At 41.1% G+C, this 20,847-nt stretch overlaps 4 protein-coding genes across 8 annotated transcripts in view; 1 reads left to right on the plus strand and 3 right to left on the minus strand.

The window, feature by feature from the left end:
- Nucleotides 1-311: 311 nt before the first annotated feature.
- On the minus strand, nt 312-7,261 carry abcb9 (ATP-binding cassette, sub-family B (MDR/TAP), member 9). 3 transcript variants are annotated; one of them, XM_079353526.1, is made up of 13 exons: nt 7,064-7,261; nt 6,897-6,954; nt 4,987-5,645; nt 4,458-4,572; nt 4,126-4,256; nt 3,797-4,002; nt 3,522-3,719; nt 3,290-3,418; nt 3,025-3,213; nt 2,249-2,422; nt 1,900-2,059; nt 923-1,059; nt 312-820 (listed from the first exon to the last, which is right to left on the minus strand). In XM_079353526.1, the coding sequence occupies exons 3-13, from the start codon at nt 5,642-5,644 to the stop codon at nt 500-502; spliced, it is 2,418 nt and encodes an 805-aa protein (XP_079209652.1). In that variant the 5' UTR covers nt 5,645; nt 6,897-6,954; nt 7,064-7,261; the 3' UTR covers nt 312-499. The 3 variants fall into 3 exon arrangements, with proteins under 3 accessions (XP_079209652.1, XP_079209653.1, XP_079209651.1); XM_079353527.1 differs by lacking the exons at nt 6,897-6,954; nt 7,064-7,261 and adding an exon at nt 6,777-6,857; XM_079353525.1 differs by lacking the exons at nt 6,897-6,954; nt 7,064-7,261 and adding an exon at nt 5,937-6,179.
- A 247-nt stretch (nt 7,262-7,508) lies between these two features.
- On the minus strand, nt 7,509-11,653 carry LOC306830283 (gypsy retrotransposon integrase-like protein 1). Its single transcript, XM_079353667.1, has 8 exons — nt 11,467-11,653; nt 10,588-10,781; nt 10,396-10,507; nt 10,172-10,310; nt 9,465-9,519; nt 9,126-9,383; nt 8,388-8,489; nt 7,509-7,861 (listed from the first exon to the last, which is right to left on the minus strand). Exons 1-8 carry the CDS (start codon nt 11,633-11,635, stop codon nt 7,610-7,612), a joined length of 1,281 nt encoding a protein of 426 aa, XP_079209793.1. The 5' UTR covers nt 11,636-11,653; the 3' UTR covers nt 7,509-7,609.
- Nucleotides 11,654-11,867: 214 nt separating this feature from the next.
- On the plus strand, nt 11,868-17,323 carry ogfod2 (2-oxoglutarate and iron-dependent oxygenase domain containing 2). Of its 2 annotated transcripts, none has more exons than XM_079353690.1 (7): nt 11,868-12,429; nt 12,507-12,563; nt 12,951-13,061; nt 13,148-13,247; nt 13,898-14,022; nt 15,301-15,558; nt 16,109-17,323. In XM_079353690.1, the coding sequence occupies exons 1-7, from the start codon at nt 12,295-12,297 to the stop codon at nt 16,340-16,342; spliced, it is 1,020 nt and encodes a 339-aa protein (XP_079209816.1). In that variant the 5' UTR covers nt 11,868-12,294; the 3' UTR covers nt 16,343-17,323. The 2 variants fall into 2 exon arrangements, with proteins under 2 accessions (XP_079209816.1, XP_079209817.1); XM_079353691.1 differs by having other exon boundaries at nt 13,901-14,022.
- A 1,186-nt stretch (nt 17,324-18,509) lies between these two features.
- Nucleotides 18,510-20,847, minus strand: part of slc4a5a (solute carrier family 4 member 5a) — a 26,961-nt gene continuing 24,623 nt past the window's right edge. For both annotated transcript variants that reach the window (XM_079351730.1, XM_079351729.1), the window contains exon 25: nt 18,510-19,509. In XM_079351730.1, coding sequence (XP_079207856.1) covers nt 19,344-19,509 — 166 coding nt within the window. In that variant the 3' untranslated portion in view covers nt 18,510-19,343. The remainder of the gene's footprint in view (nt 19,510-20,847) is intronic.

The following is a 20,847-nucleotide window of genomic DNA, read 5'->3' on the forward strand; positions in this document are numbered from 1 at the left end:
GCTGTTCTTTGGGATGTGATATATGTGACATTCTCTTGTGTCCAAAGCACATTTCTGCTCAGGGAGACAATAAAAGCAACAACACCTGAAAACACTACGACAGGTGTTACACTCCATGTTTATATGAAGCATCAGCTAAGTTTGGACATAAAACGTTTTCCTGTAAGGAAGTATTCTTCTTTTAGTCTTTGTCATGTTTATCATCTTTAGTGTTTTTAAAGCCACAGGACTCCTCTCTTTGATTCGTCTTTATCCCACACAGTAGCTTTCTAAAGTGCATTCACTTTGAATAAAAAGGCACATATCTTCCCTTTCTAGTAAATACGAGGCTTTACTCCCAGCTTCAAGTTATATAGTTGAACAGCAGATGACAGAAACAACACAAAGCACCCAGATCCTTCAATATAAAGCAAACGTCAGTGAAACAAGTCAATCACTTATTTGTTCTATTTAGAGTATTTAACACACACACACACACGTGATTGTCTTCCTTTTATTGTCAGTAGCGCAGATTGCAGTCAGACCCACTGCCGCTGCTGCTCCTGCTGCGTCTTCCCTCCTGCCCTCCACCGTCTGACTTCCAGCTTTGTCTGTTTGGAGAATGGATGAATTCCAAACCTTTGTCAAAGCCCAAAACCTGCCTCTGAACCAGCCTATGATATAGTTCCCCATTTGCCATCAGCTGAGTGTGAGAGCCCTGCTCAGCCACACAGCCCTTGTTGATCACAATGATATTGTCTGCCTTCTCCACTGTGCTGAGCCGATGAGCGATCACCAGCACCGTGCACTCCTTCATGACGCCATTCAGAGCCTGCTGAACCTGCAGCAGAGATCAACAACACACATTTCAAAGTCCTGTACTGAAGAGTGCATGCAGGGTCTCTGTGACTGAATGATGATGTTTCTGTGGCGTTTCACTTACAGAGTGCTCGCTTTCTGCATCCAGAGCACTGGTCGCCTCGTCAAGTATGAGGACACGAGGATTACGGATGAGAGCTCTCGCGATGGCCACCCTTTGCTTCTGCCCCCCCGACAAGTGGGTGCCTTTCTCACCAACAACTGTGGAATGAGAGGGACACATCATTAAGCTGCAGGACCTCCGGCTCTATGGTAGAAATGTAAAGAACATGTGCTGAAGAGCATCATGTAAAGGTATTTAGAGAGTAAGTGAGGTGCAGGGTGCAAAGGGTTTCATCAAGTTTCCTCTGATTCATATTTGAGAGTGTAAAGTAAAGCTGCTATTTGTGTGGCAGAATCTCCTCATATAGATCCGGTTCACAGAGAACCAGACGACACGGAGAATGAACCACGATGCAGAGACTTTGGCTATTAACTTTAGCAAATGACAATCAGCTGTAGAAGTAAAATAGAGAGGGCTTTTTACCGCTAGCAGTGTTCTGTAGTGATTTCATAAGATCTAACATGTTGAGGGTAGACTGGACATGTTTTGAATAGTTGACCATAGAGAGAGGGGTAAAGTGTCATGTTACTAAAAAGCCGTAGCTGTAAGAAAAACTAAAACATTTGTCTGTTGTTCTTACTTTTCAGATTTAAAAAAAAATCATCAAGTGAATAATGCACGAATCTGGATAGAGATGATGAATCACTTGAAACTAAAAGTAAGAAATAAAAGAGTGGGGTGGCAGAGTCGTCGTCTCTCAACAGGAAGGTCGAGGGTTTGAGCTCCTGCAACGACATGTCTGAAGTGTCCTTGGCAAGACGCTAATAAGCTGAAGCCCACTGACCATCAAACCCCAACATAAGGCTTTCAGTGTGTCTGCACTCATGTCTTATTCTTTTTGTGCTTCTTTAACTATTAGAAAAACCAGGATGTGAAATCCTCTTATTTCATGACACATAAGACATTGGCTTCCTTTTACAATGAAAACAAGTATTTACGTGTCTCATAGGCCTTTGGGAAGGAGCTGATGAACTCGTGAGCGTTGGCTTTGATAGCAGCCTCCACGACAGCATCCATGGGGATGTCAGTCAGGCCGTAGGTGATGTTCTCTTTAATTGTCCGGGCAAACAGCACAGGCTCCTGGCTCACGAGAGCGACCTGCAGAGAAAGAAAACAAGCAGGTGAACTCAAAATCAACTGTTGAAAAGAGGACTGTGCCTTTGGAAAATCAAATTTATGAAACGATTGAGAAATATCAGAAACATTTGTCTTTTTGTTGTCAGTAAAAAAAATCGCACAAATGAAGACTGAGGTCAGTCGTGACCATCAATCACTGATAAAACTGACCTTGGAGTGGAGGTAGTCATGCTGCAAAATGTGAACAGGCTTTCCATCCAGGAGCACTTGGCCTCGCTGAGGAGGGTAGAAGTTTTCCAGGAGACTTACACAGGAACTTTTTCCACTGCCAGAAGGCCCCACAAGGGCCGTCACCTCGCCTGGCCGCAGAGTGAAGGACACTTCCTGTAACACACGTCAACCCAGGAACCCATGATCGAACTGAAATACAAATGTACTACTATGAAAAGTTACAGTCATTGCTTATTTATATAAAGTGGGTCTGAATAGGAGAGGCATTGCAAATGAGCTTAAAGGCTGTTAATGCTGTGGTGGCTGGCTTACTGGTTCCACATCAATCAATCAATCTTTATTTATATAGCGTCAATTCATAACAGGTGTTATCACTTTACAAAAGCAGGTAAAGGACCTGACTGTTTGTCTGTTAACATTAACAAAAGGGCAGGTAACAAGACCATGCTCATTGTTATGTTTACAAAAAGCAGGTAAAGGACCTTACTGATGGCTATATTACAAGAGCCCAGCTTAATCCATCATAGCGTGGCAAAAAAAAACTTCCTTTTAACAGGCAGAAATCTTCAGCAGACCCGGATCATGACGGAACAGCCATCTGCTAAACTGCACTGGGCTTGTATACATGTGTCCCTATACGAATAAACGTGATGTATCCATGCGAGCCACATTCTGCCTCCTGAAGACAAACGGATCAGTTTCCACGTTTCACAAGTTCTTTTAAAGCACTTATGGACAGGTACATCTGGACTAACCTTGAGAATGTCCGTATCAGGGCGTGTTGGGTAGGCGAACGTGATGTCTTTAAACTCAACCAGACCCGAATATGTTTCTGGAGCCTCGGTGCCATCAGCCAGGTGTTTTGGTTTTCTATCCAGGTATTCGAAAACCTTCTCAGCTGCTCCCAATCCCTGCATTAGTCCCGTGTAGACTGATGCGATACTCTGTCAGACATTTACAGAGGTGGTTATTATCTTGTGTTTTCATTCACTCTCGTAAAGAATGAAACTGGTGAAATACCTCAAGACATTCTCCCAAGTCGAGCATATATATGAAAAATGATATCAAGGCACCGCTACTCATCTGACCGGTTACTACAAGGTGACCGCCATAATAGAGAATAGCAACCTCTAAGGCCAGTTCTGAGATCTGAAACACACACACACACACATTGCTGATTCAACTCTGTGACACTTAAAAACACCCAAATTCAAGCTTCACACGCTGGCTGGAAGGAGTGGCTGATACCTACACAGGAGGACCACATGTAGCAAGCATAGGCCAGGGCTTGCTTTTTGTTGATTTGAAACATTAGCAACAGCTTGGCATAGTAGTTGTTGGCCTCCTCGCTCTCATTGGCAAAGCTTCGCACTGTCCTCATGGATGAAATGGTTTCTTCTGCGACTTTATTGGCTTCTGCAAGGATCGTTTGCACCTCTTTGGCCATTTTCTGAGGTAAAACACCGAGAAGTTATGACAATTCTTTCTGCGAGCTGAATGGTCAATAGAGGCACAAAACTAGTTTACCTTGTAGTATTTGCCGTACAGTTTGGATACGAGAGCAATGAAAGGGAATCCCATGACGGTCACCAGCGTGAGCTTCCAGGACATCCCAAACATGAAGATGAAGAAGCCGGCGCCCTTGATGGTGCTTCGGAGAAAGACGTTGACGTTCTGTGAGATGAGGTCACTCACCTGGGTGGTGTCAGCTGACAGACGGGAAATGATGTCACCTACAGGAAGATATAAGCACATCAAAACAATGACTTGTTGCGTAAATGAAGACCCAGGGAAGTAATCCATTTTCACAGCTGAAGAAAAGAATGGATGAATGTGTGTGTGTGTGTGTGTGTCACCTGTATGGTTTTCATCAAAAAAGGCAATTTCCTGCCTCATCAAAGTTCTGAAGAGATGGTTCCTCAGCCGAAGGTTTAATCTGGCAAAGGTCAGGGTGAAGACTCCTCCACGTGCGCCCACTGCAAGTGAGCTGAGAGGAAAGTGAAGTTGTCATTTAGCATTTACGTCCTCTTTTTTTCTGTGTTGAAAGATGTGATACATGAGACATCCAGGGACCTAATCTGTTTGAGCCTAAATTTAAACAAATCAAAATCAATCGATTGACTGATTTATAAATAGCCCCAAACCTTGTAACACACACACACACAAAGGTAACCATATTCCTGCTCACCTGGTCAAAGCTAGTATTGACACTGTGATCACAGGTTTAGCAAAGTGCTCCATGCTCTTGTCGACCACAATGCTGTCGATGGCTTTCCCATAGTAGTACGGTATGAAGGCTTCGCCTGCAAAGTTATACACACAGTGTTACTAAGTTTGGCAGAACTTGTGTACCTGACACATCAAATGAAGAATTTCAGGTTTTTATTAAGACGATGAATAAATCTTTTAGTTTTCTGACATTTCATCAATCAAATGAATAACTGAGCAAATAACTGGCAGGTTAGTGAACTAAATACAAAAGACATGAAGGTCCTAAAAGCACCCTGCACACACGATGCACAGCATCTCAGCAGCTTCAGGAATTAAACAGCGTTTTCATTGCTGAATTTAAATATCGTTTGTACGATATCAACAAAAAGGATTAAAGGCCTCCCTTTTGTATGTTTGTCGACATTGTAATTTAACAAGTAATGACAGTTGAGCCTGTGACATAGCAAAAAACAGACATTTTTGATGACATTGCTCAGGACACTCACACACAGCAGAGATAAGGAGAAAGAGGACAGCTACAGACAGCAGACCAGAGTCCTTTCTGCAGTATGCCAGCAGACGTCCTACTGTTGCCCCAGTGCTGATCTTTTCCTTCACCTTCTTCTTCCTCTCACAACCAACTCCTTGCTCATCCTCATCACCTGCGTCCACAAGCTTTTCAGTGTCCTCAGAGCCTCCTTCATCTCCCTCAATGAAGATGTTGTGATGGCTTGCCGAGTTCAACTCTTTCCCCAGAAGCCTCCAGAGCAGCACGACACCCAGACATGAGACGCAAGTCCAACAGACAAGGCTCAAGAACCAGGGTTGATGCTCCAAAGGACTCTGTTCATTCAGCATCAGCAGCTTGGCCAAAGTGTAAGTGATGACAATCAGGCAGAGGAAGAGAATGAGGGTGGTGAGTTTGGCTATCCTCAATGGGCCATCTCTTCTATTCAATGAAACCCCCAAAGAGGCTCCTAACAGAACCGCAGATCTCATCAGCGCAGTCCCCCAAAGGTCCAGTGCTGAGCGAAGGATGTTAAAGTTCTGTGCATCTTCTTTGAATATGCTCAAGTGTGACCCGTGTGTGTATAGGACAGTGGTTACACACACATCCAGCAGGGTAAACAATATTGTGCAACTCACTGCTACTTTGAAGTCCATGCTGACAGACAAAAGAGAACAATCGAGTTATTATTTGTAGCTACTGACCCTTTATAACACATTTTATTAAAGTGGTGCACAGCTACATTATGATGGATATACAGTATAGGAATAATAGGAAATCTGGTAAAAAAAAATAAAAAAAATGTTTTAAAAAAAGTAAACCGGCTAAAAGACTTACATTTAGTACATTTTAATAGTTAATGGTAATATTAATATTCAGAAATAGGCATGGCGTTCTCCATTTAATAGGATGAAGTTGTTCAGTATATACTGTATGTAGGCTACTTACATTTGTTTTGATTGGAGGTTTATGGCTGCAGAAATAAATTATGAGGTAGTTGTGCCCAACTAATAGGCTGTTGTTTTAGCTATAAATAAAATACATGGCAGGCTACACCGACGAGCCACTATAAGCCTGTCTTTCATCGCCGATCAACAGCGAACACCTCCGCAGGTGAATTTGTTGTGAATCGGTAGCTGTGTCTCATTTCGGGGTGAGGAGATCTGCCAGGTTCTGGCCTGGTATGGTTGACCGAGGAGTGCGCGTTTGCGTCACTAGCTGCGCCCGCGCTTTATCATTTCCTTACGTATGCTGCATTCAAGTGCTGCTTGAAATCCATAGACTCGTATCATCCAAGTTTCCAAATCGGGAAGTAATTCTTCCGATTTCAGTTCGGAAAGATGTAATAACAGAAACAAAACAGTATGGATGCTCCAGATAAGATCTGTGGACTCTATAACTTCCACAGATCCACAAATATATGTTACATTTCCACAAATATATGTTATATTTAAGCAAAACGTTTCTTTTGCAAACATAAATTAAAATGTTTACATTGACAACGCCTACTGTATTTCGCCCCTGAAGTATCAAGTCAGGCTCCTGATACTTTTTCGAGTTTGTGTTCCGTCGAGCCTGTGTTTATGTGCATTTTACAATTCGGACACTCTTATTTCCTGATTCCGACACCGGAACGGCCCCTTACTATTTCCTTATTAAGCTCCTCCCCTGTCGCCTAGCAACCTTAACAGCTGCACCGGAACAAGCGAACACGATAGTTGGCTACGTTACCTTTGACTTTGCTCATTTTAAAGAGTTAAAGACACTTTTGGATGGATGGATACTTACATTTAAAATCGTTTAACTCGTTCTCTGGTTTGTTTAACTCAACCGAGCATGTAGACGAAGACAATGATACCCAATACGTACATTATCTCTCGGACTAACACTGGGACAAACCCAGCTCACCTGGATGACGTTGTATGACTCCTCCCACCAGGTTAGCTTAAAAACGTGGTCAGGATTCCTCCGTTGGAAAGAGATGGTGTTATGCTGACCTCATCAAAACAATTATTTATTTTTTTAACAGAATGATCATTTTACATAGTTTAGAGTTGTACCCGGGGGGTGGGGACTCCAAATGATATCCTTGACATAATTCCTCCAATTCAGTGATAGACTATAATCGAAATTATTAGACAATTATTTGTATTCAAATTAATGTATAGATCTATCATATTATTGCCTTTTAATAAGACCATACTTTATAAGAATATCTCATTGAGGATCTGAAAGCCTTTACAACATTAATCGTAACAGGTCAAAAAGACTGCTTTAAATGTCTGAAAGGTGTGAATCTTACCAAGCTTACATTATATTTGCAACAATGAGGAATATTAGGGTGATTATTTGTCTCCCATTTTCAGGGGGTTGAATGGGGCCTGGAGGTCCTGCCCCCCAGGGTCACTGCAGGAATAGGAGACAATGCAGTGGTTCATGTGGATCACTGTTGACTGACTTCTGACAAATGGTTTAGTGTCAAGTGCCAGATCAATCTTGGATCAACCCACAGAGTTGAACTGATGTTTGTAACATTTATTAAGACAATAACAAGCAGATTAGGCAGTTCATGACAACGCTTTGCTGTTGGTTCCTTTCTTCAGTCTTTCCACATCGTCCCACTAGTGGTCCTCAGATTCTCTTAAGTGATACACTAATTCATTCTTCATGTGATCTGAGCTTTGCTCAGTGGCCAGGGCCGTCTCAACCGGAAAAGCCAAATACAAACTATCTTTAGATTTTTTAGGAGAAGGTGAATCCCCTGCACAAAAAAGAGAATCTTCAATTTTAAAATTCATTGAAGGGATCCGTATCCTGCGTTTGGTGGTTTTCTTCTTGTCTTGTTTGTAAGATGCATTCATATTGGCTATAACCTGGAAGAAGAGTGAAGATACATTCAGAATCAGACACATAAGAAAGAATGTCTCAAAAGAAAAAAAACTAAAAACACAGTTGTAAAAATGCCCATTACCATCAGCATTACTGTATTGTACTAGATATGTGAAGATATATGTCAAGTGCCAGGTTGGAAGACCCGTCAATACCCACAGGAAAGTTTGGTGAAACTAGTTTCACAGGAATGACTTACATGTTCTCTCGGTTTGTGTCTGAACCTTGGTGTGTAATCTAGTACTCTGTGTCTGATGCTTGGTGTGTAATCTAGTACTCTGTGTCTGATGCTTGGTGTGTAATCTAGTACTCTGTGTCTGATGCTTGGTGTGTAATCTAGTACTCTGTGTCTGATGCTTGGTGTGTAATCTAGTACTCTGTGTCTGATGCTTGGTGTGTAATCTAGTACTCTGTGTCTGATGCTTTGTGTGTAATCTAGTACTCTGTGTCTGATGCTTGGTGTGTAATCTAGTACTCTGTGTCTGATGCTTGGTGTGTAAATAGAATTACCAGTTGCTTCACAGAAGTCTTCGGCTTGTGCGTTGAGCTCTTATCCTTTGGCGAGGACTTTTCCTTCTGTTGATCCTCATAATTCAGCAGCCTTGAGCCAGTCTAGAGGAAAGAAACTTAATTAGGATAGGACATGACTTTATTGATCGCCAAGACAGAGAAGCAGATAATACAGAAATCAAACGTCAAAGACAGAATATGTAAGATAAATACAAATTAAATAATAATAGGAGGTACACAGAAGAGCAGTAGCTCAGTCTGTCGGGACCTGGTCTGATAGCTGGAGAGGTGCCAAGTCCACTTCCTGAACACTGCAGAGGTGCCCTTTAGCAAGGCACCAAACCCCAAAACTGCTCTGGAGCGCTCGCCGTGTACAGCCCCCTCACTCTGAGACCTATGTGTGTGTTTGTGTTCATTAAAGAACATGTACACCAAATGTCCCCTTGCTGGATGATTAACGTATATATGATTATTTTTAAGAATATAAATAGTGAGGTAAACTTGATGTGCAGTGAAAAGCAGGTTAAAGTGACTCGTGTGTTCAGAAGAAGCGAGTGTTGTGTAACAACAACAATGCAGTTATGAAAGTAGAATCTCACAAATTAAATATATTAATTGTGCTCTAAGACACTATATTCAGTTCTATACTGCAGTTTAATGTATAGAATAAAAATATGTTTAATGTCATTTCTAATTAGTCACAGCCTTAGTGAAATGAGGATTATAATGAAGTCCTACCTCATCTGTCAAGTTAACGGTCCTGTTAAACATGAGGGAGTAAGGAGTAAACTTGGTCGTAGGATTAGAAGACATCCTCAAAACAAACAGCACATGGTCGAGGAAATCGTCCCAGTCAGTCTGTTTCTCTGATACCATCTGCACAATGGCTTCCTTTAACAAATGACTCGTGCAGTCATGGAGGGGGTTCAGCTGAGGTCGTTCCAGGGCTGAAACCTTCTGCACAATGCTCCACTTGTCAAACAGCAGCTTTGTTACCTAGAAAAACACCAGCAGTAGATAAAAAGGATCCAAACGAAGGCTTTAATCTGACTCTTTATATCCTGACCCACATCTCACCTCATCACAGAAACTGGCATTCTGCATGCAGACTATAGTCTTAGGAGCTCCAAACCTGATCCAACAGAGAGCAGAAAAAGTTCAAGTTTAAAAATAGTATTGAGCTTCTTCTAACAAAATACCAAAGTCTAATCTAATGACAAACAAGCACCTTTAAGAAGGATTTAGGAAAGAGATTGATTTAATGAGTGGGGCGGCTGTGGCCGGGTCGGTAGAGACAGTTGTCTCTTAAAAGAAAGGTTGTGGGTTTGATTCCCAGCTCCTGTAGTCACACCTGATGTGTCCTTAGGCACAACATTTAAGCTCCGTTTACCACAAGCAGTTCAATTCGATTCTTCTTGGTACGGCACACATTTTGTGGCGTTTCCATAGACTAAAGCCGCGAAAGATCCCCAAATTACCGATCCGGTCCTTTTTTGGTTCCCTTCTACTGGAGTGCCAAGAATATTGATCTGATCCTAAAAGGTGGAGCTAAACCCGAACTGCTTCTGCTTCTTTGTAAGAAAGGATTATTAACTTCTGATGGTCTCTTGACTCAGTAGTTTATACCATCAGTGTGAATGTGGAGGTATGACCTGTGGAGTGAAGGAGCTTTGAGGAGTCAGAAGACAAGAAAATAAAAAAATAAGAAATGAATAAAAATCTCAAGTCAGATTACCACTCGATGAAGTTCAACATGAGTAACACTATTTTAAAAATCTTTTTACCTGTATATGCATGTCGAAATACATCTAGCAACAGAGAGAACATCCATCTTTTGAACTGGAAAAGCTTCCGGCCATTTAGTAAAATAATCAATGACCACTATAGCGTTGACGTTTCCTCGTTGGGTTACTGGAAAAGGCCCTGGTAAAAAAGACAGAATGCACTCAAAGTGTAAGAATAAATGAAACTGCAGAAAATAAGAGTATTTGATGAATATAGGCCAAACCTAGAAAATCAATCCCAAGAATTTCCCACGGTGCGTCCACTTTTATTGGCCGGACAGTCCTTGCCAGGATTTTATTTCTCTCTGTGTGTTGACATGTTTCGCACACTTTGATCTGAAACAGTGAAGTCCATGCTTAAGTTTTTATTACATGGCAGTAATGTGCAAGCTTGGAATAAATAAAGATGTCTTTACCCAGTCCACTACATCCCTGATGATCCCCAGCCAGTAGTATTTGCTCTGGATCCTGTTGACAGTCTTCTTCTGACCCAGATGATGTCCCAACTCGTTAAAGTGGCAGTCAAGAAATATCTGCCTCTTCTTCTCAGCCTCTATCACCACCTCCCTCTTGATTTCATTCTGTGATCCCACATAGTACAACTTGCTCTCTAGAAAAGAAAGGGGACATGTTGTGGAACATTAACATTATTTTTGAATATTAGACGTTTAAGACTGACAACACAGAGAACATCACACTTTATTCTATGAAATATTTTGGTTTTACTCTTTGATTATCTGAAACTTATTCAGGATGCTTGTTTGTGAAAAGTTGAATTGAATTAATTACCATAAAGAAAATTTAGTTGGCAGCTGCAGAGCAAGATTTAGAAATTGAGGACACAGTGAAACCGTGAATTGGAGGTTTGGAAACATTTTGGCTTTAAGACAGAAAATGAAATAAGTGAGACAATAACAGACAAGACAAAAACTGTTTGCAAATATCACAAGAAGACAAGAACTACACAAACAACACAACCAACATGATGCAGCATTTAACATGAAGCTCCAACCACCTCCTCTTGTTGACAGAATAAAAACATTAAAAGACCAAACCACACTGACAAGCAGGTTAGCTCTCCTAAAGGAATCTGTTTCACTCATCCTCTGTCATTTTGTTAAATAAATCGTATCCTAAACCTAGTATTGTGAATCTAATCGTGAGTTGAGTGAATTGTTACACCTCTGGTTCTTCGTGAAAGAACATTTGATCAAATATATTACCAATTAAGAAAAAGAAAACACCATTTCTCCAATAGGATTTTCACTCTCCAGTGATTTGAAATAAAGCCTTACCATCGATGATAAACTTCCGGGCGTATCGCTTGAGATTCTTCTTTCGTAAAGGATTCATGGTGTGAGGAAAGGAGCCTTTGGTCACATAAGTGTAAATGACAGAGAGTTTGTTGGAGCTGGACTCCTCCACCTCCTCCACCTCCTCCTCTGCTACCTGCAGCGACTCCATGCTAACTGCGACAAGCTAGGCTAACACTTAAACACACTGCTGCTCGCTCACATAACAGAAAATAACAACAAATACACAAAGAATTAACTTGTGCTTTCTTTACAAATGTTGTTCCTCTTCATCGTCTTTTTCTTCTTCTTCGTTGGTGTTTTCTGGCGGACCGCTAACGAGCTTCGGGAGCTCTAGCGCCACCAAGTGGACTGAAGTACGGGGCGAGAAAGACAGAAGTACCGCTCGGCTCAACATTATTTTAACCAAATCAATTTATTTTAAAAGCCCGATCTCACTGTATATTATGCCTAAATATGAGGGGAAATAGTACTAGTTATGTTCCTGAGTCGTCATCATTTTGCCCATGTCCACTGAAAACACCTGTGGGTGAACCAGTCCACATCCCCCGGGGGAACAAGTCTCCATCGTATCCATACTTTTGCACACTTAACCATTGTTGTTCATGTTGATTTTAGTGAATACTTTACAATCGTCATAAAATTATTAGGCCGTAGTGGCAACTTTAGAAATGGACAAACTGACTTTTATGTTGACGTTTACGAACCGGAAGTAAAGTGTCGTAACCAACGTAGACTGTAACCAGCCACTTTCTGGTGTAATGTCTGTGTTGAGTGCTCAGCAAACAATATCAACTCAAAGTGTTTGCAATGATGAAGGAAGAAGACAGAGATGTGAAGTTTTGGATGTGTGGCTGTTTTACTGTAGATAATATTTTTCTAAAGGACTACAAGCTCCATGTCAGCTTTGTATCGGAGGCGCAGTTCAGACTGGACTATGAAGCAGTGAGTTTATATTGTTACTGAAACTAGAAACAAAATAAGTATTTTCAGTGAAATAAACGCTGTGTGTTTGTGTGCAGATACTCAGGAGCCTGGGCTGCGTTACAGAGCAGCAGTTTAAAGACGTGCTCAACGAGGTACAGTGAATCTTTACCATTTCTCTGTTTACTCTCTCTCTCTCTCTCTCTCTCTCTCTCTCTCTCTCTCTCTCTCTCTCACACACACACTGTTGAATCTCACTCTGTCTACTCTCTCACTCTGTTTATGTCTAAGTCACTCTCTTACTCACTCGCTCTCTCTCTCTTTCTTTCTCTCTTTCTCTCTCTCTACTTCAAAGTATTTGTTGTTAAATAATTGTGTAATTCAGTAATAAAGGAAGATTTAGGAAAATACATTTTAAATAAAAAATTATTTTGCTTTCGCTGATGTCTTTTATTGGCTTGTTTATTTTATTTGTAAAGTTTATTTGTCCTTTTTGGGATTTAAATGTTTTTTGTTATAATGTACTTCACTGCTCTCGTTAGATTTCACAGGAAGTGGACAGACGAAGACATCTCATCGAGACGTCTGTCCAGAGGGCTGCTGCAATCAAAGCTTTGTATAAGCCCCTCCACCCTCATGTCTACCACCTGCAGGTGTTTACTTCATCAGTGACTGCATATCTGAACTTTGAACTTGAGTCATTTAAACTTTATAATAATTGCACACGTCCTCTCCACAGGAGTCCTACCTTGCACCAAAGTTCAAACAGATTGTTGAGTACTGTCGAAGCATGGACACGAGTATAGAAGGTCTCCGCGACCTGCTAGTGGAAGAGGCAGGTGAGCTGGGAAGCTCTCTCCTTTCCTTTCAGTGAATAAGGTTCAAACTTACTTTCAATAGAAACATTTAGTAACTCTAACTTTGCTCCCTTAACTGCAGATACAAAAACACCACCGTAAAATCATGATTAAAAAATCTATTAAACGTTTGCTGTGTTGTATCGAAAAACTGGACTTTCTATTTTAATACAGTTATTTTATGTTTCATCCACAGCACAGTTTTTAAACACGTTTTTTCGAGCCCTCCTCGTCACTTCTTGCGCAATCTTTTGAGGTTGAACGCCTTTTTTTTTTAATCCATCTAGATCCGAGTCTCTGTACATGTGGTTCGGTTACTGTAAGCTCTGCATCTATGTGAGGTTTCTCTCAGACTGGTTCTACCAACAGCTTCCTTTGTAGAAGACTCTTCAGATTATTTAACTCCAATGATTGGTGGGAAATGTCCCTGACAACGACCCATATCTCCAGTCCGAGTAGAATCCTGCTATGAAGCAGTTCTTGTGGCCTTTTCTTTGACCGTCCTCGACGACTACATGTCCTCATTGTGTTTTTTTTTTTACATTTCTGTATTTTTTTATTTATTGTGTGTATAATGTGTTCAGTGATGTAGGACATGCCTCATTAAGCATTTGATGATCTTTGTGTTGAAGCAGCCAGAGTGTATCGTTTCCCCGTGTTTGAAAAGCGCTTCTGTGAGGAGCTGTTGGAGGAGCTGGAGCATTTTGAGCGGTCTTCTTCCCCTAAAGGACGTCCAAACACCATGAATCAATATGGGGTAATGTATCTGACAGAATTCTACTGGCTCATCGTTTAATCACTGCTTCTCATTACTTTACTGTTCTCCCATCAGTCCTGAACTATGTGGATTTTAATTGCAAGGAACAAACCTCTGAATCAATCAATCTTTATTTATATAGCGTCAATTCATAACAGGTGTTATCACTTTACAAAAGCAGGTAAAGGACCTTACTGTTTGTCTGTTAACATTAACAAAAGAGCAGGTAACAAGACCATGCTCATTGTTATGTTTACAAAAAGCAGGTAAAGGACCTTACTGATGGCTATATTACAAGAGCCCAGCTTAATCCATCATAGCGTGGCAAGAAAAAACGTCCTTTTAACAGGCAGAAATCTTCAGCAGACCCGGATCATGACGGAACAGCCATCTGCTAAACTGTGCTGGGCTTGAAAATGGGATGGGGGAGATGGGGGGGGGGGTCTGGGCAGGCCATCCTCACCAACAGTCCCAAGGAACCTAAGAGAGCTCAGGAGCTCCCAGAAAAAGGAGAGGTTAGAATATAAAGACAGAGACAAGCAGTAATAAGATAAGAAAGCTGGGAGAGAGAGAGGGAGAGAGAGATAAGAGATCCTGGTGCCAGTTCCCCCGGTAGTCTAGGCCTATAGCAGCATAACTATTGTATGGCAGACACACTATTACCTAGTGTGTCTGCCTCCCGGACCCCGACTGGTAGACGATTCCAAAGGAGCGGTGCCTGATAACTAAAGGCTCTACCTCCCATAGAACTTTTAGAGACTATAGGCACCACAAGCAGGCCTGCATTCTGGGAACGTAATGTTCTTGTCGGATAGTACGGTACAATTAACTCTTTAAGATAGGATGGTGCCTGACCGTTTAGAGCTTTGTAGGTGAGCAGAAGGATTTTAAATTCTATTCTAGATTTTATAGGGAGCCAATGGAGAGAAGCTGATACAGGAGTAATGTGGTCCCTTTTCCTAGTTCTAGTAAGAACACGAGCTGCAGCGTTTTGGACGAGTTGGAGGGTCTTTAGAGATTTACCATAGCACCCTGCTAAAATAGAATTACAGTAATCCAACCTGGAGGTAACAAATGCATGAACTAATTTTTCAGCATCATTTTGTGACAGGATCTGTCTGCCAGGAACCTTCGAGCTCGACCTTGAAGTAGGACAAACATTAGAGAGAAACATGTTAAAGTCACTTTAAGAGCCCTTAAATTGTCAACACACATGATGTCACACAATGAAACAGAAGGGTTAAAAGATCTACCAGGAATTTCTGATTTACTTTCCAGATCCTCCTCAATGAAATGGGCTTCGATAAGGACTTCATCACCCCCCTCCGTGAGCACTACATGAGTCCACTAACCTCCCTGCTGTACCCAGACTGTGGGGGGCGCTGTCTGGACAGCCACAAGGCCTTTGTGGTTAAATACGACCTGAATGAAGACCTTGACCTGAGCTACCACTATGATAACGCAGAGGTCACACTCAATGTTTCCCTCGGAAAGGATTTCACTGAGGGAAACCTTTATTTTGGTGATATGAGGCAGGTGAGCATGTCTGCTATTATTAGCGCTGCTATTTCCGTACTTGAACTTCAGGTAACTTTATTCACATGTTCGGAACATCAGTGTGCACACAGTTAACATGAATACACTCATATTACTGAGAAATAATGCATGCTATGTTCATGTGTTTGTGCCGAGCTGTGCCACTAGGTGTCACTGTCGGGCAAGGCGTACATGAGCAGGCGTATATGAGCAGGTCATTTATCAACAGTTGTGTTACTTGAAAAGTAAATACACTTTACAGTGATAATTCTTTGATCATGTCATTTTAGTAACAAACACGACACCCGTGTTCTTCATGTACCATCTGACTGATGCTGATCTCATTTGTGTTGTTCCAAGTGTATCCCTGGATTATTAATCAACTTATTAGGTAACTCAATTGCCATGATGAGGGGAACAAAAAAAGAGGAAATCATCCACAGCTTTTCTGGCAGTTTAAAAATTGCCTCCAAGTAGTAATTTGGATGTTAATTCCATCCCACAAATGCTCCATCATAGCTAAAGTGAGTGGTTTGAATGCCTGCTGCAGGTGCCTCTGGGTGAGACGGAGTGTTCAGAGGTTAAACACATGGTGAGTGAGGGCCTCCTCCATCGGGGACAACACATGCACGGAGCCCTTCCCATCTCCTCTGGTCAGCGATGGAACCTGATCATCTGGATGAGAGCCTCACAGGAACGTAATAAACTGTGCCCCATGTGCAACAAGAGGCCGACTTTAGTGGAAGGGGAAGGCTTCGCTGACGGCTTCACCAAGCAAAAATAAAACCTTCATGTGCCTGCTTGCTGTCAGGCTTCTATTTGGTCACTTTCTGCTGGATTTAAAGAAGCCATCAGGGACCTCTAGACAGTGTCTGAAGGCCACGGATCTTATATTTGTACTTTAAAATACTTTAAATATATATGAAAATCAATGGCTGATGGAGTTAGAATAATCAGTATTTAATACTCTTTATTTTTTTTACTTAAAAGGAAGAAAGACATTTTACTTTAGGGCCACACTCCTCAGACTTTAAAGCATGAACATTGTTGTAGGGGGACGGGACGCACCGCTGTCTTCATGCATTGAGAGAAGTGTCTAATTTTATATAAACAATATTTATGACATAATTTTCTATAAAGTCCCGGTCCATATGTTGAGCATGATTGTACAGTAGTTTTGTAATCTTTTGATAATGTGCATACTACTCTCACACATGTGCTGTTTTCCTCATACAGTTTGTATGTTACTTTAAAAGGTAACATGTAGAGGATTTGGCCCATAGTGAAAAATATATTTAGATAAATTGAAAGTCATTAGTGTTTTATTTTTGTCCCAGAGACTACAATTGCTCGTATAAAATCAAGAATAAAATATCTTCAATGACATCCTATTTTCCCCTTCAGAATATCTCAAAAATCTCTCATATCTTGTCGCAATGTAATGAGAAAAACTAGTTCATGTATTTGTTACCTCCAGGTTGGATTACTGTAATTCTCTTTTATCAGGGTGCTATAGTAAATCTGTAAAGACCCTTCTGCAGCTCGTGTTTGCTTCTCTGCACTGGCACACAGGTAAAATCTCGTTAAAATCCTTCTCACTCACAAAGCATTAAATGGCCAGGCACCATCCTTAAAGAAAAGATGAATTACCACTTTACCCTTCAAGATCATTAAAGAGATACTTCACCCATTTACATGAAGCTGTGTATCATTAGACACATGATAGTAGTGTTGAATGGTCGTGAATCCAGCCCTCATTTTGCCCTGAGACGAGAAAAATATGTTTTTCTTTGCATGAAAGTTTTCTTCATGTGATGCAAAAAGCATCATACTGCATCACATGAAGAAAACTTTCAAACAAAGAAAAACATATTTTTCTCGTCTCAGGGCAAAATGAGGGTTGGATTCAAGACCATTCAACACTATTACCATGTTTCTAATGATACACAGCTTCATATAAATGGGTGAAGTATCCCTTTAAGTCATACAATACAGGCCTGCTGGTGATACCTACAGTCTCTAAATGTAAGATGGGAGGTAGAGCCTTCAGTTATCAGGCCTGCTCGTGGAAAGAGCTTTTACACCACAGGTCGCACTTATTCATTCACACACTGATGGTAGAAGTTGCTGATAGTACGAATTTCTGTGTATTCGCTCAGTTTGGGTACACTCTGTAGAAATGATCTTGATGTCAGCAGACTACAATCTATTCTGAGTAACTATGACCATACTTGAAGAAACGTAAATCATATGTAATGTCTCTGAAGTAAAATGTACTGACTCAGCTCGGTGTAATGAGAGATTGAGTAAAGGTGATATGATTCTCCATACCATGTGTAGAGGAATCTAAAGCTGGAAGGAATGTGTTGCGTATGTTGTGAACTGTATTTAACGGATGCACAGAGATCATTAAACTTGTCTGTTCTACAGTTGACACAAAGTCTCAGTATTTTCTGTCGGAGCCCCAGTTGGGTTATACCGTCTTCTATCATCCAGTCTGTTTTAGAGATTCAGCATTAGGGACATCTGGTTTAACTCCTTACAGATGTTGTAAGACCATCAGACGTAACTAATCCACTTCATGTGCATTCATACGCTAAAGGCCAATTCATATGCTGTTGCCGAAGCAACAAGGGGTCAAGAGCTTTGTCTGAGGACACGTCGGACATGTTGGTGCAGGAGGGAGACAAACTGTTTTAAGATCAGACTTCAAAGTTAGTGGTGGGTTTGGACCAGCTCCTAGGGAAGCTGCTTGGGGGAACTGGCACCTGCAGCTCCTTTCGCTCTGTGTATCATATAACTGTGTGTCTGTAAGTCTTGGTTACCAGCCTCATATTGTCCTGGGATCTTTTCCTGTTATTTTGTAACAACACAAAGAGTAAGGTCTTTAACTTGCACTTTTGTAAATTTGTTCTGAATTTCTATGGACATTTTCAACATGACAGGATACATTATTAGTCATTTAGAGTTTTAATTACATCATGACGAGTCATAAATATACACATGGTTTTGTGCATTTCCTTTTATTTCACTTAACATGACGTGTTTTGGTGGACGTTGATTTTTATGCCATACAGACTAAATAAACCTGAGTGCAACATCTCGCACAATACAGCAAATCAGTTTGAGCAACATTTGAACATCAGGACTTTTGGTTGTTTCTTTTTGTTCAAGGTTATTCTGCCTCTTTTTAGAGTCAAAACAAAGGGAAAAGGAGACAATGTTTCTCCAGAGCCAGAGGCACACTACAGCTTATTTAAAACAGCAAAACACAAATATGCAAACACTTACATACATAGGTGGGCATGGCTTTAAAAGGTAGACTTGACAACCTAATGGTTATTAATTACTAAATTAATGTCCAGCCTGGACATCAAACTCAGCACACAGTGTGTTATTGGACAAAATGTTCGGACATTGCACAGAATTTGATGGGAAAGCAGTATATTGTCAATATATAAATACTGTTTATAAATGGTCATATTTTCAGATCCAAGATTTTATATTACAGACCCCATACAGTTATATATGTACACTCATGTTGTAGCTATATACATCATACACGTAAATAAATTAACTCTATATTTATTGAATCATTTATATTTAAATCTGTCAAAGTGTGCTGGTTTATGAGCAGCTAAACCAATGATTGGATTAGTCCCATATCAGCTGCTCAGTCAGTCCATGAACTCTTGAACTCTGTGAGGGTCAGCACAAGCTGCATTGAGCAGTTTCCCCACACCTTGCTTTGTGATGTTCTGTCAACAAGATATTGAGTCTCAGCTCTATAACGTGGTCTCACTGCTCATGTCCCGGGGGCGGTGGTGGTCGATGTCTGAGTCATAGTCTGACTCCATCTCGATCTTGACCTGGGGCACAGGACAGGCCATCCCTCGGCCCATCGGCACAGCGGGAGACGACGGGCAGGAGATCTTCAGGTGGAGGGTGATGCTGAGAAAGGGCAAGTTCCAGTTACCATACACACCCACAGCTTGAAACACTGAGTGGCTTTGGGAGGAGAGGCTGGGGAGGGTGGAGGATCTCTACTATCTGACATGGTAACCAAGGTTGCTCACTACAGCAGCTCATACACGATGTGAGGAGGGAAATGAGCTGCTGTAGAGGTCACACTGAGGTCACAATGTCTTAAGGTGAAGACCGGGATACTCTGAGGCTGGGAAACGGTTTATATCGTGAACAAAAAAAAGAATTGTTGTGGCCCTTTGAAAACCTAAGCGAGAATTGTTTAACGCTACAAAGACTGAGACACCTTTTGTAACAATCTCAAGAGTTGAGCATTTTCTTGCAAAAATTAGCAGTCGTATTTTAGTAGTAGTATTTTGTTTCTGATGCATGGAGAAGGAGACCAATATTACCTAAGGGAAGACAGGATTCTTTATGGAAACTGGGCTATAATGATACCTAAACTAAAGGTGAGCTTTAATCATGACACTTCATTTATATAGCATGCTATGCCACATATTTATTATAGTGCCGAATAAGAGTAAAAATTAAGAATCAGAAATCAATGCCATTGTCAATTCCTAACCATGCCTCTTTCAAGCAATGCAGAACTGATAGGTAGTTTGGACCCCAACCCCCCAAATTAAAAATAGAGAAGCAGAATCAAACAGAGCATTTGTGTTTTTTTTTTTTTTTTAAATGGTTAGCATATTTAAGCATCTGCATTCAATCCAAGCTTTCCCATTGTCGCGGCAGCTGCTACAGGTGAGGTGAGTTCAGGATCTATGGTAAGGCTACATTTCCTGTGCAGGTGTGAGCGTCACAAAATGATCTGATGAAGAAAAATCAGCTCATGAAGAAAAAGAAACAACCAAAACAATGATGCTTGTTGCATGTAGATGATTATACAGTTGTATACAAACTGGGCTAGCATAAATCATAGTTATGTACTACAAGTATAACACTGAATATAGCAACATCTGTTTAAAGTCCCTGATCAACTGCTTCAAAACACACAGCAGCCTAAACATCAGGCATTTTAGGACATCACATTTCTACTCACATTCACTGCCCGTCAAAACTCACAAAACATAAAGAGGTACAATGTGCTGAGTGTGCAGATACGGTTCAACAGGGAGAGTGGTGAGATGATAACAACACAACGATCTGCATTGCCTTCAAGTGCATGGAGAGGAGAGTGATCGAAACATGACAAAGAGAGACGGCTGGACTGTGAGGACACTTTCAGTAACCTGTGTCTGACTATGGCTGCACACGTCCACTCGAAAAGGGAAGATGGGCACAGTTTTTTTTTTTTCGTTGAAC

Source organism: Symphodus melops, assembly GCF_947650265.1.
Source record: "Symphodus melops genome assembly, chromosome: 1".
Taxonomy (NCBI): Eukaryota; Metazoa; Chordata; class Actinopteri; order Labriformes; family Labridae; genus Symphodus; species Symphodus melops.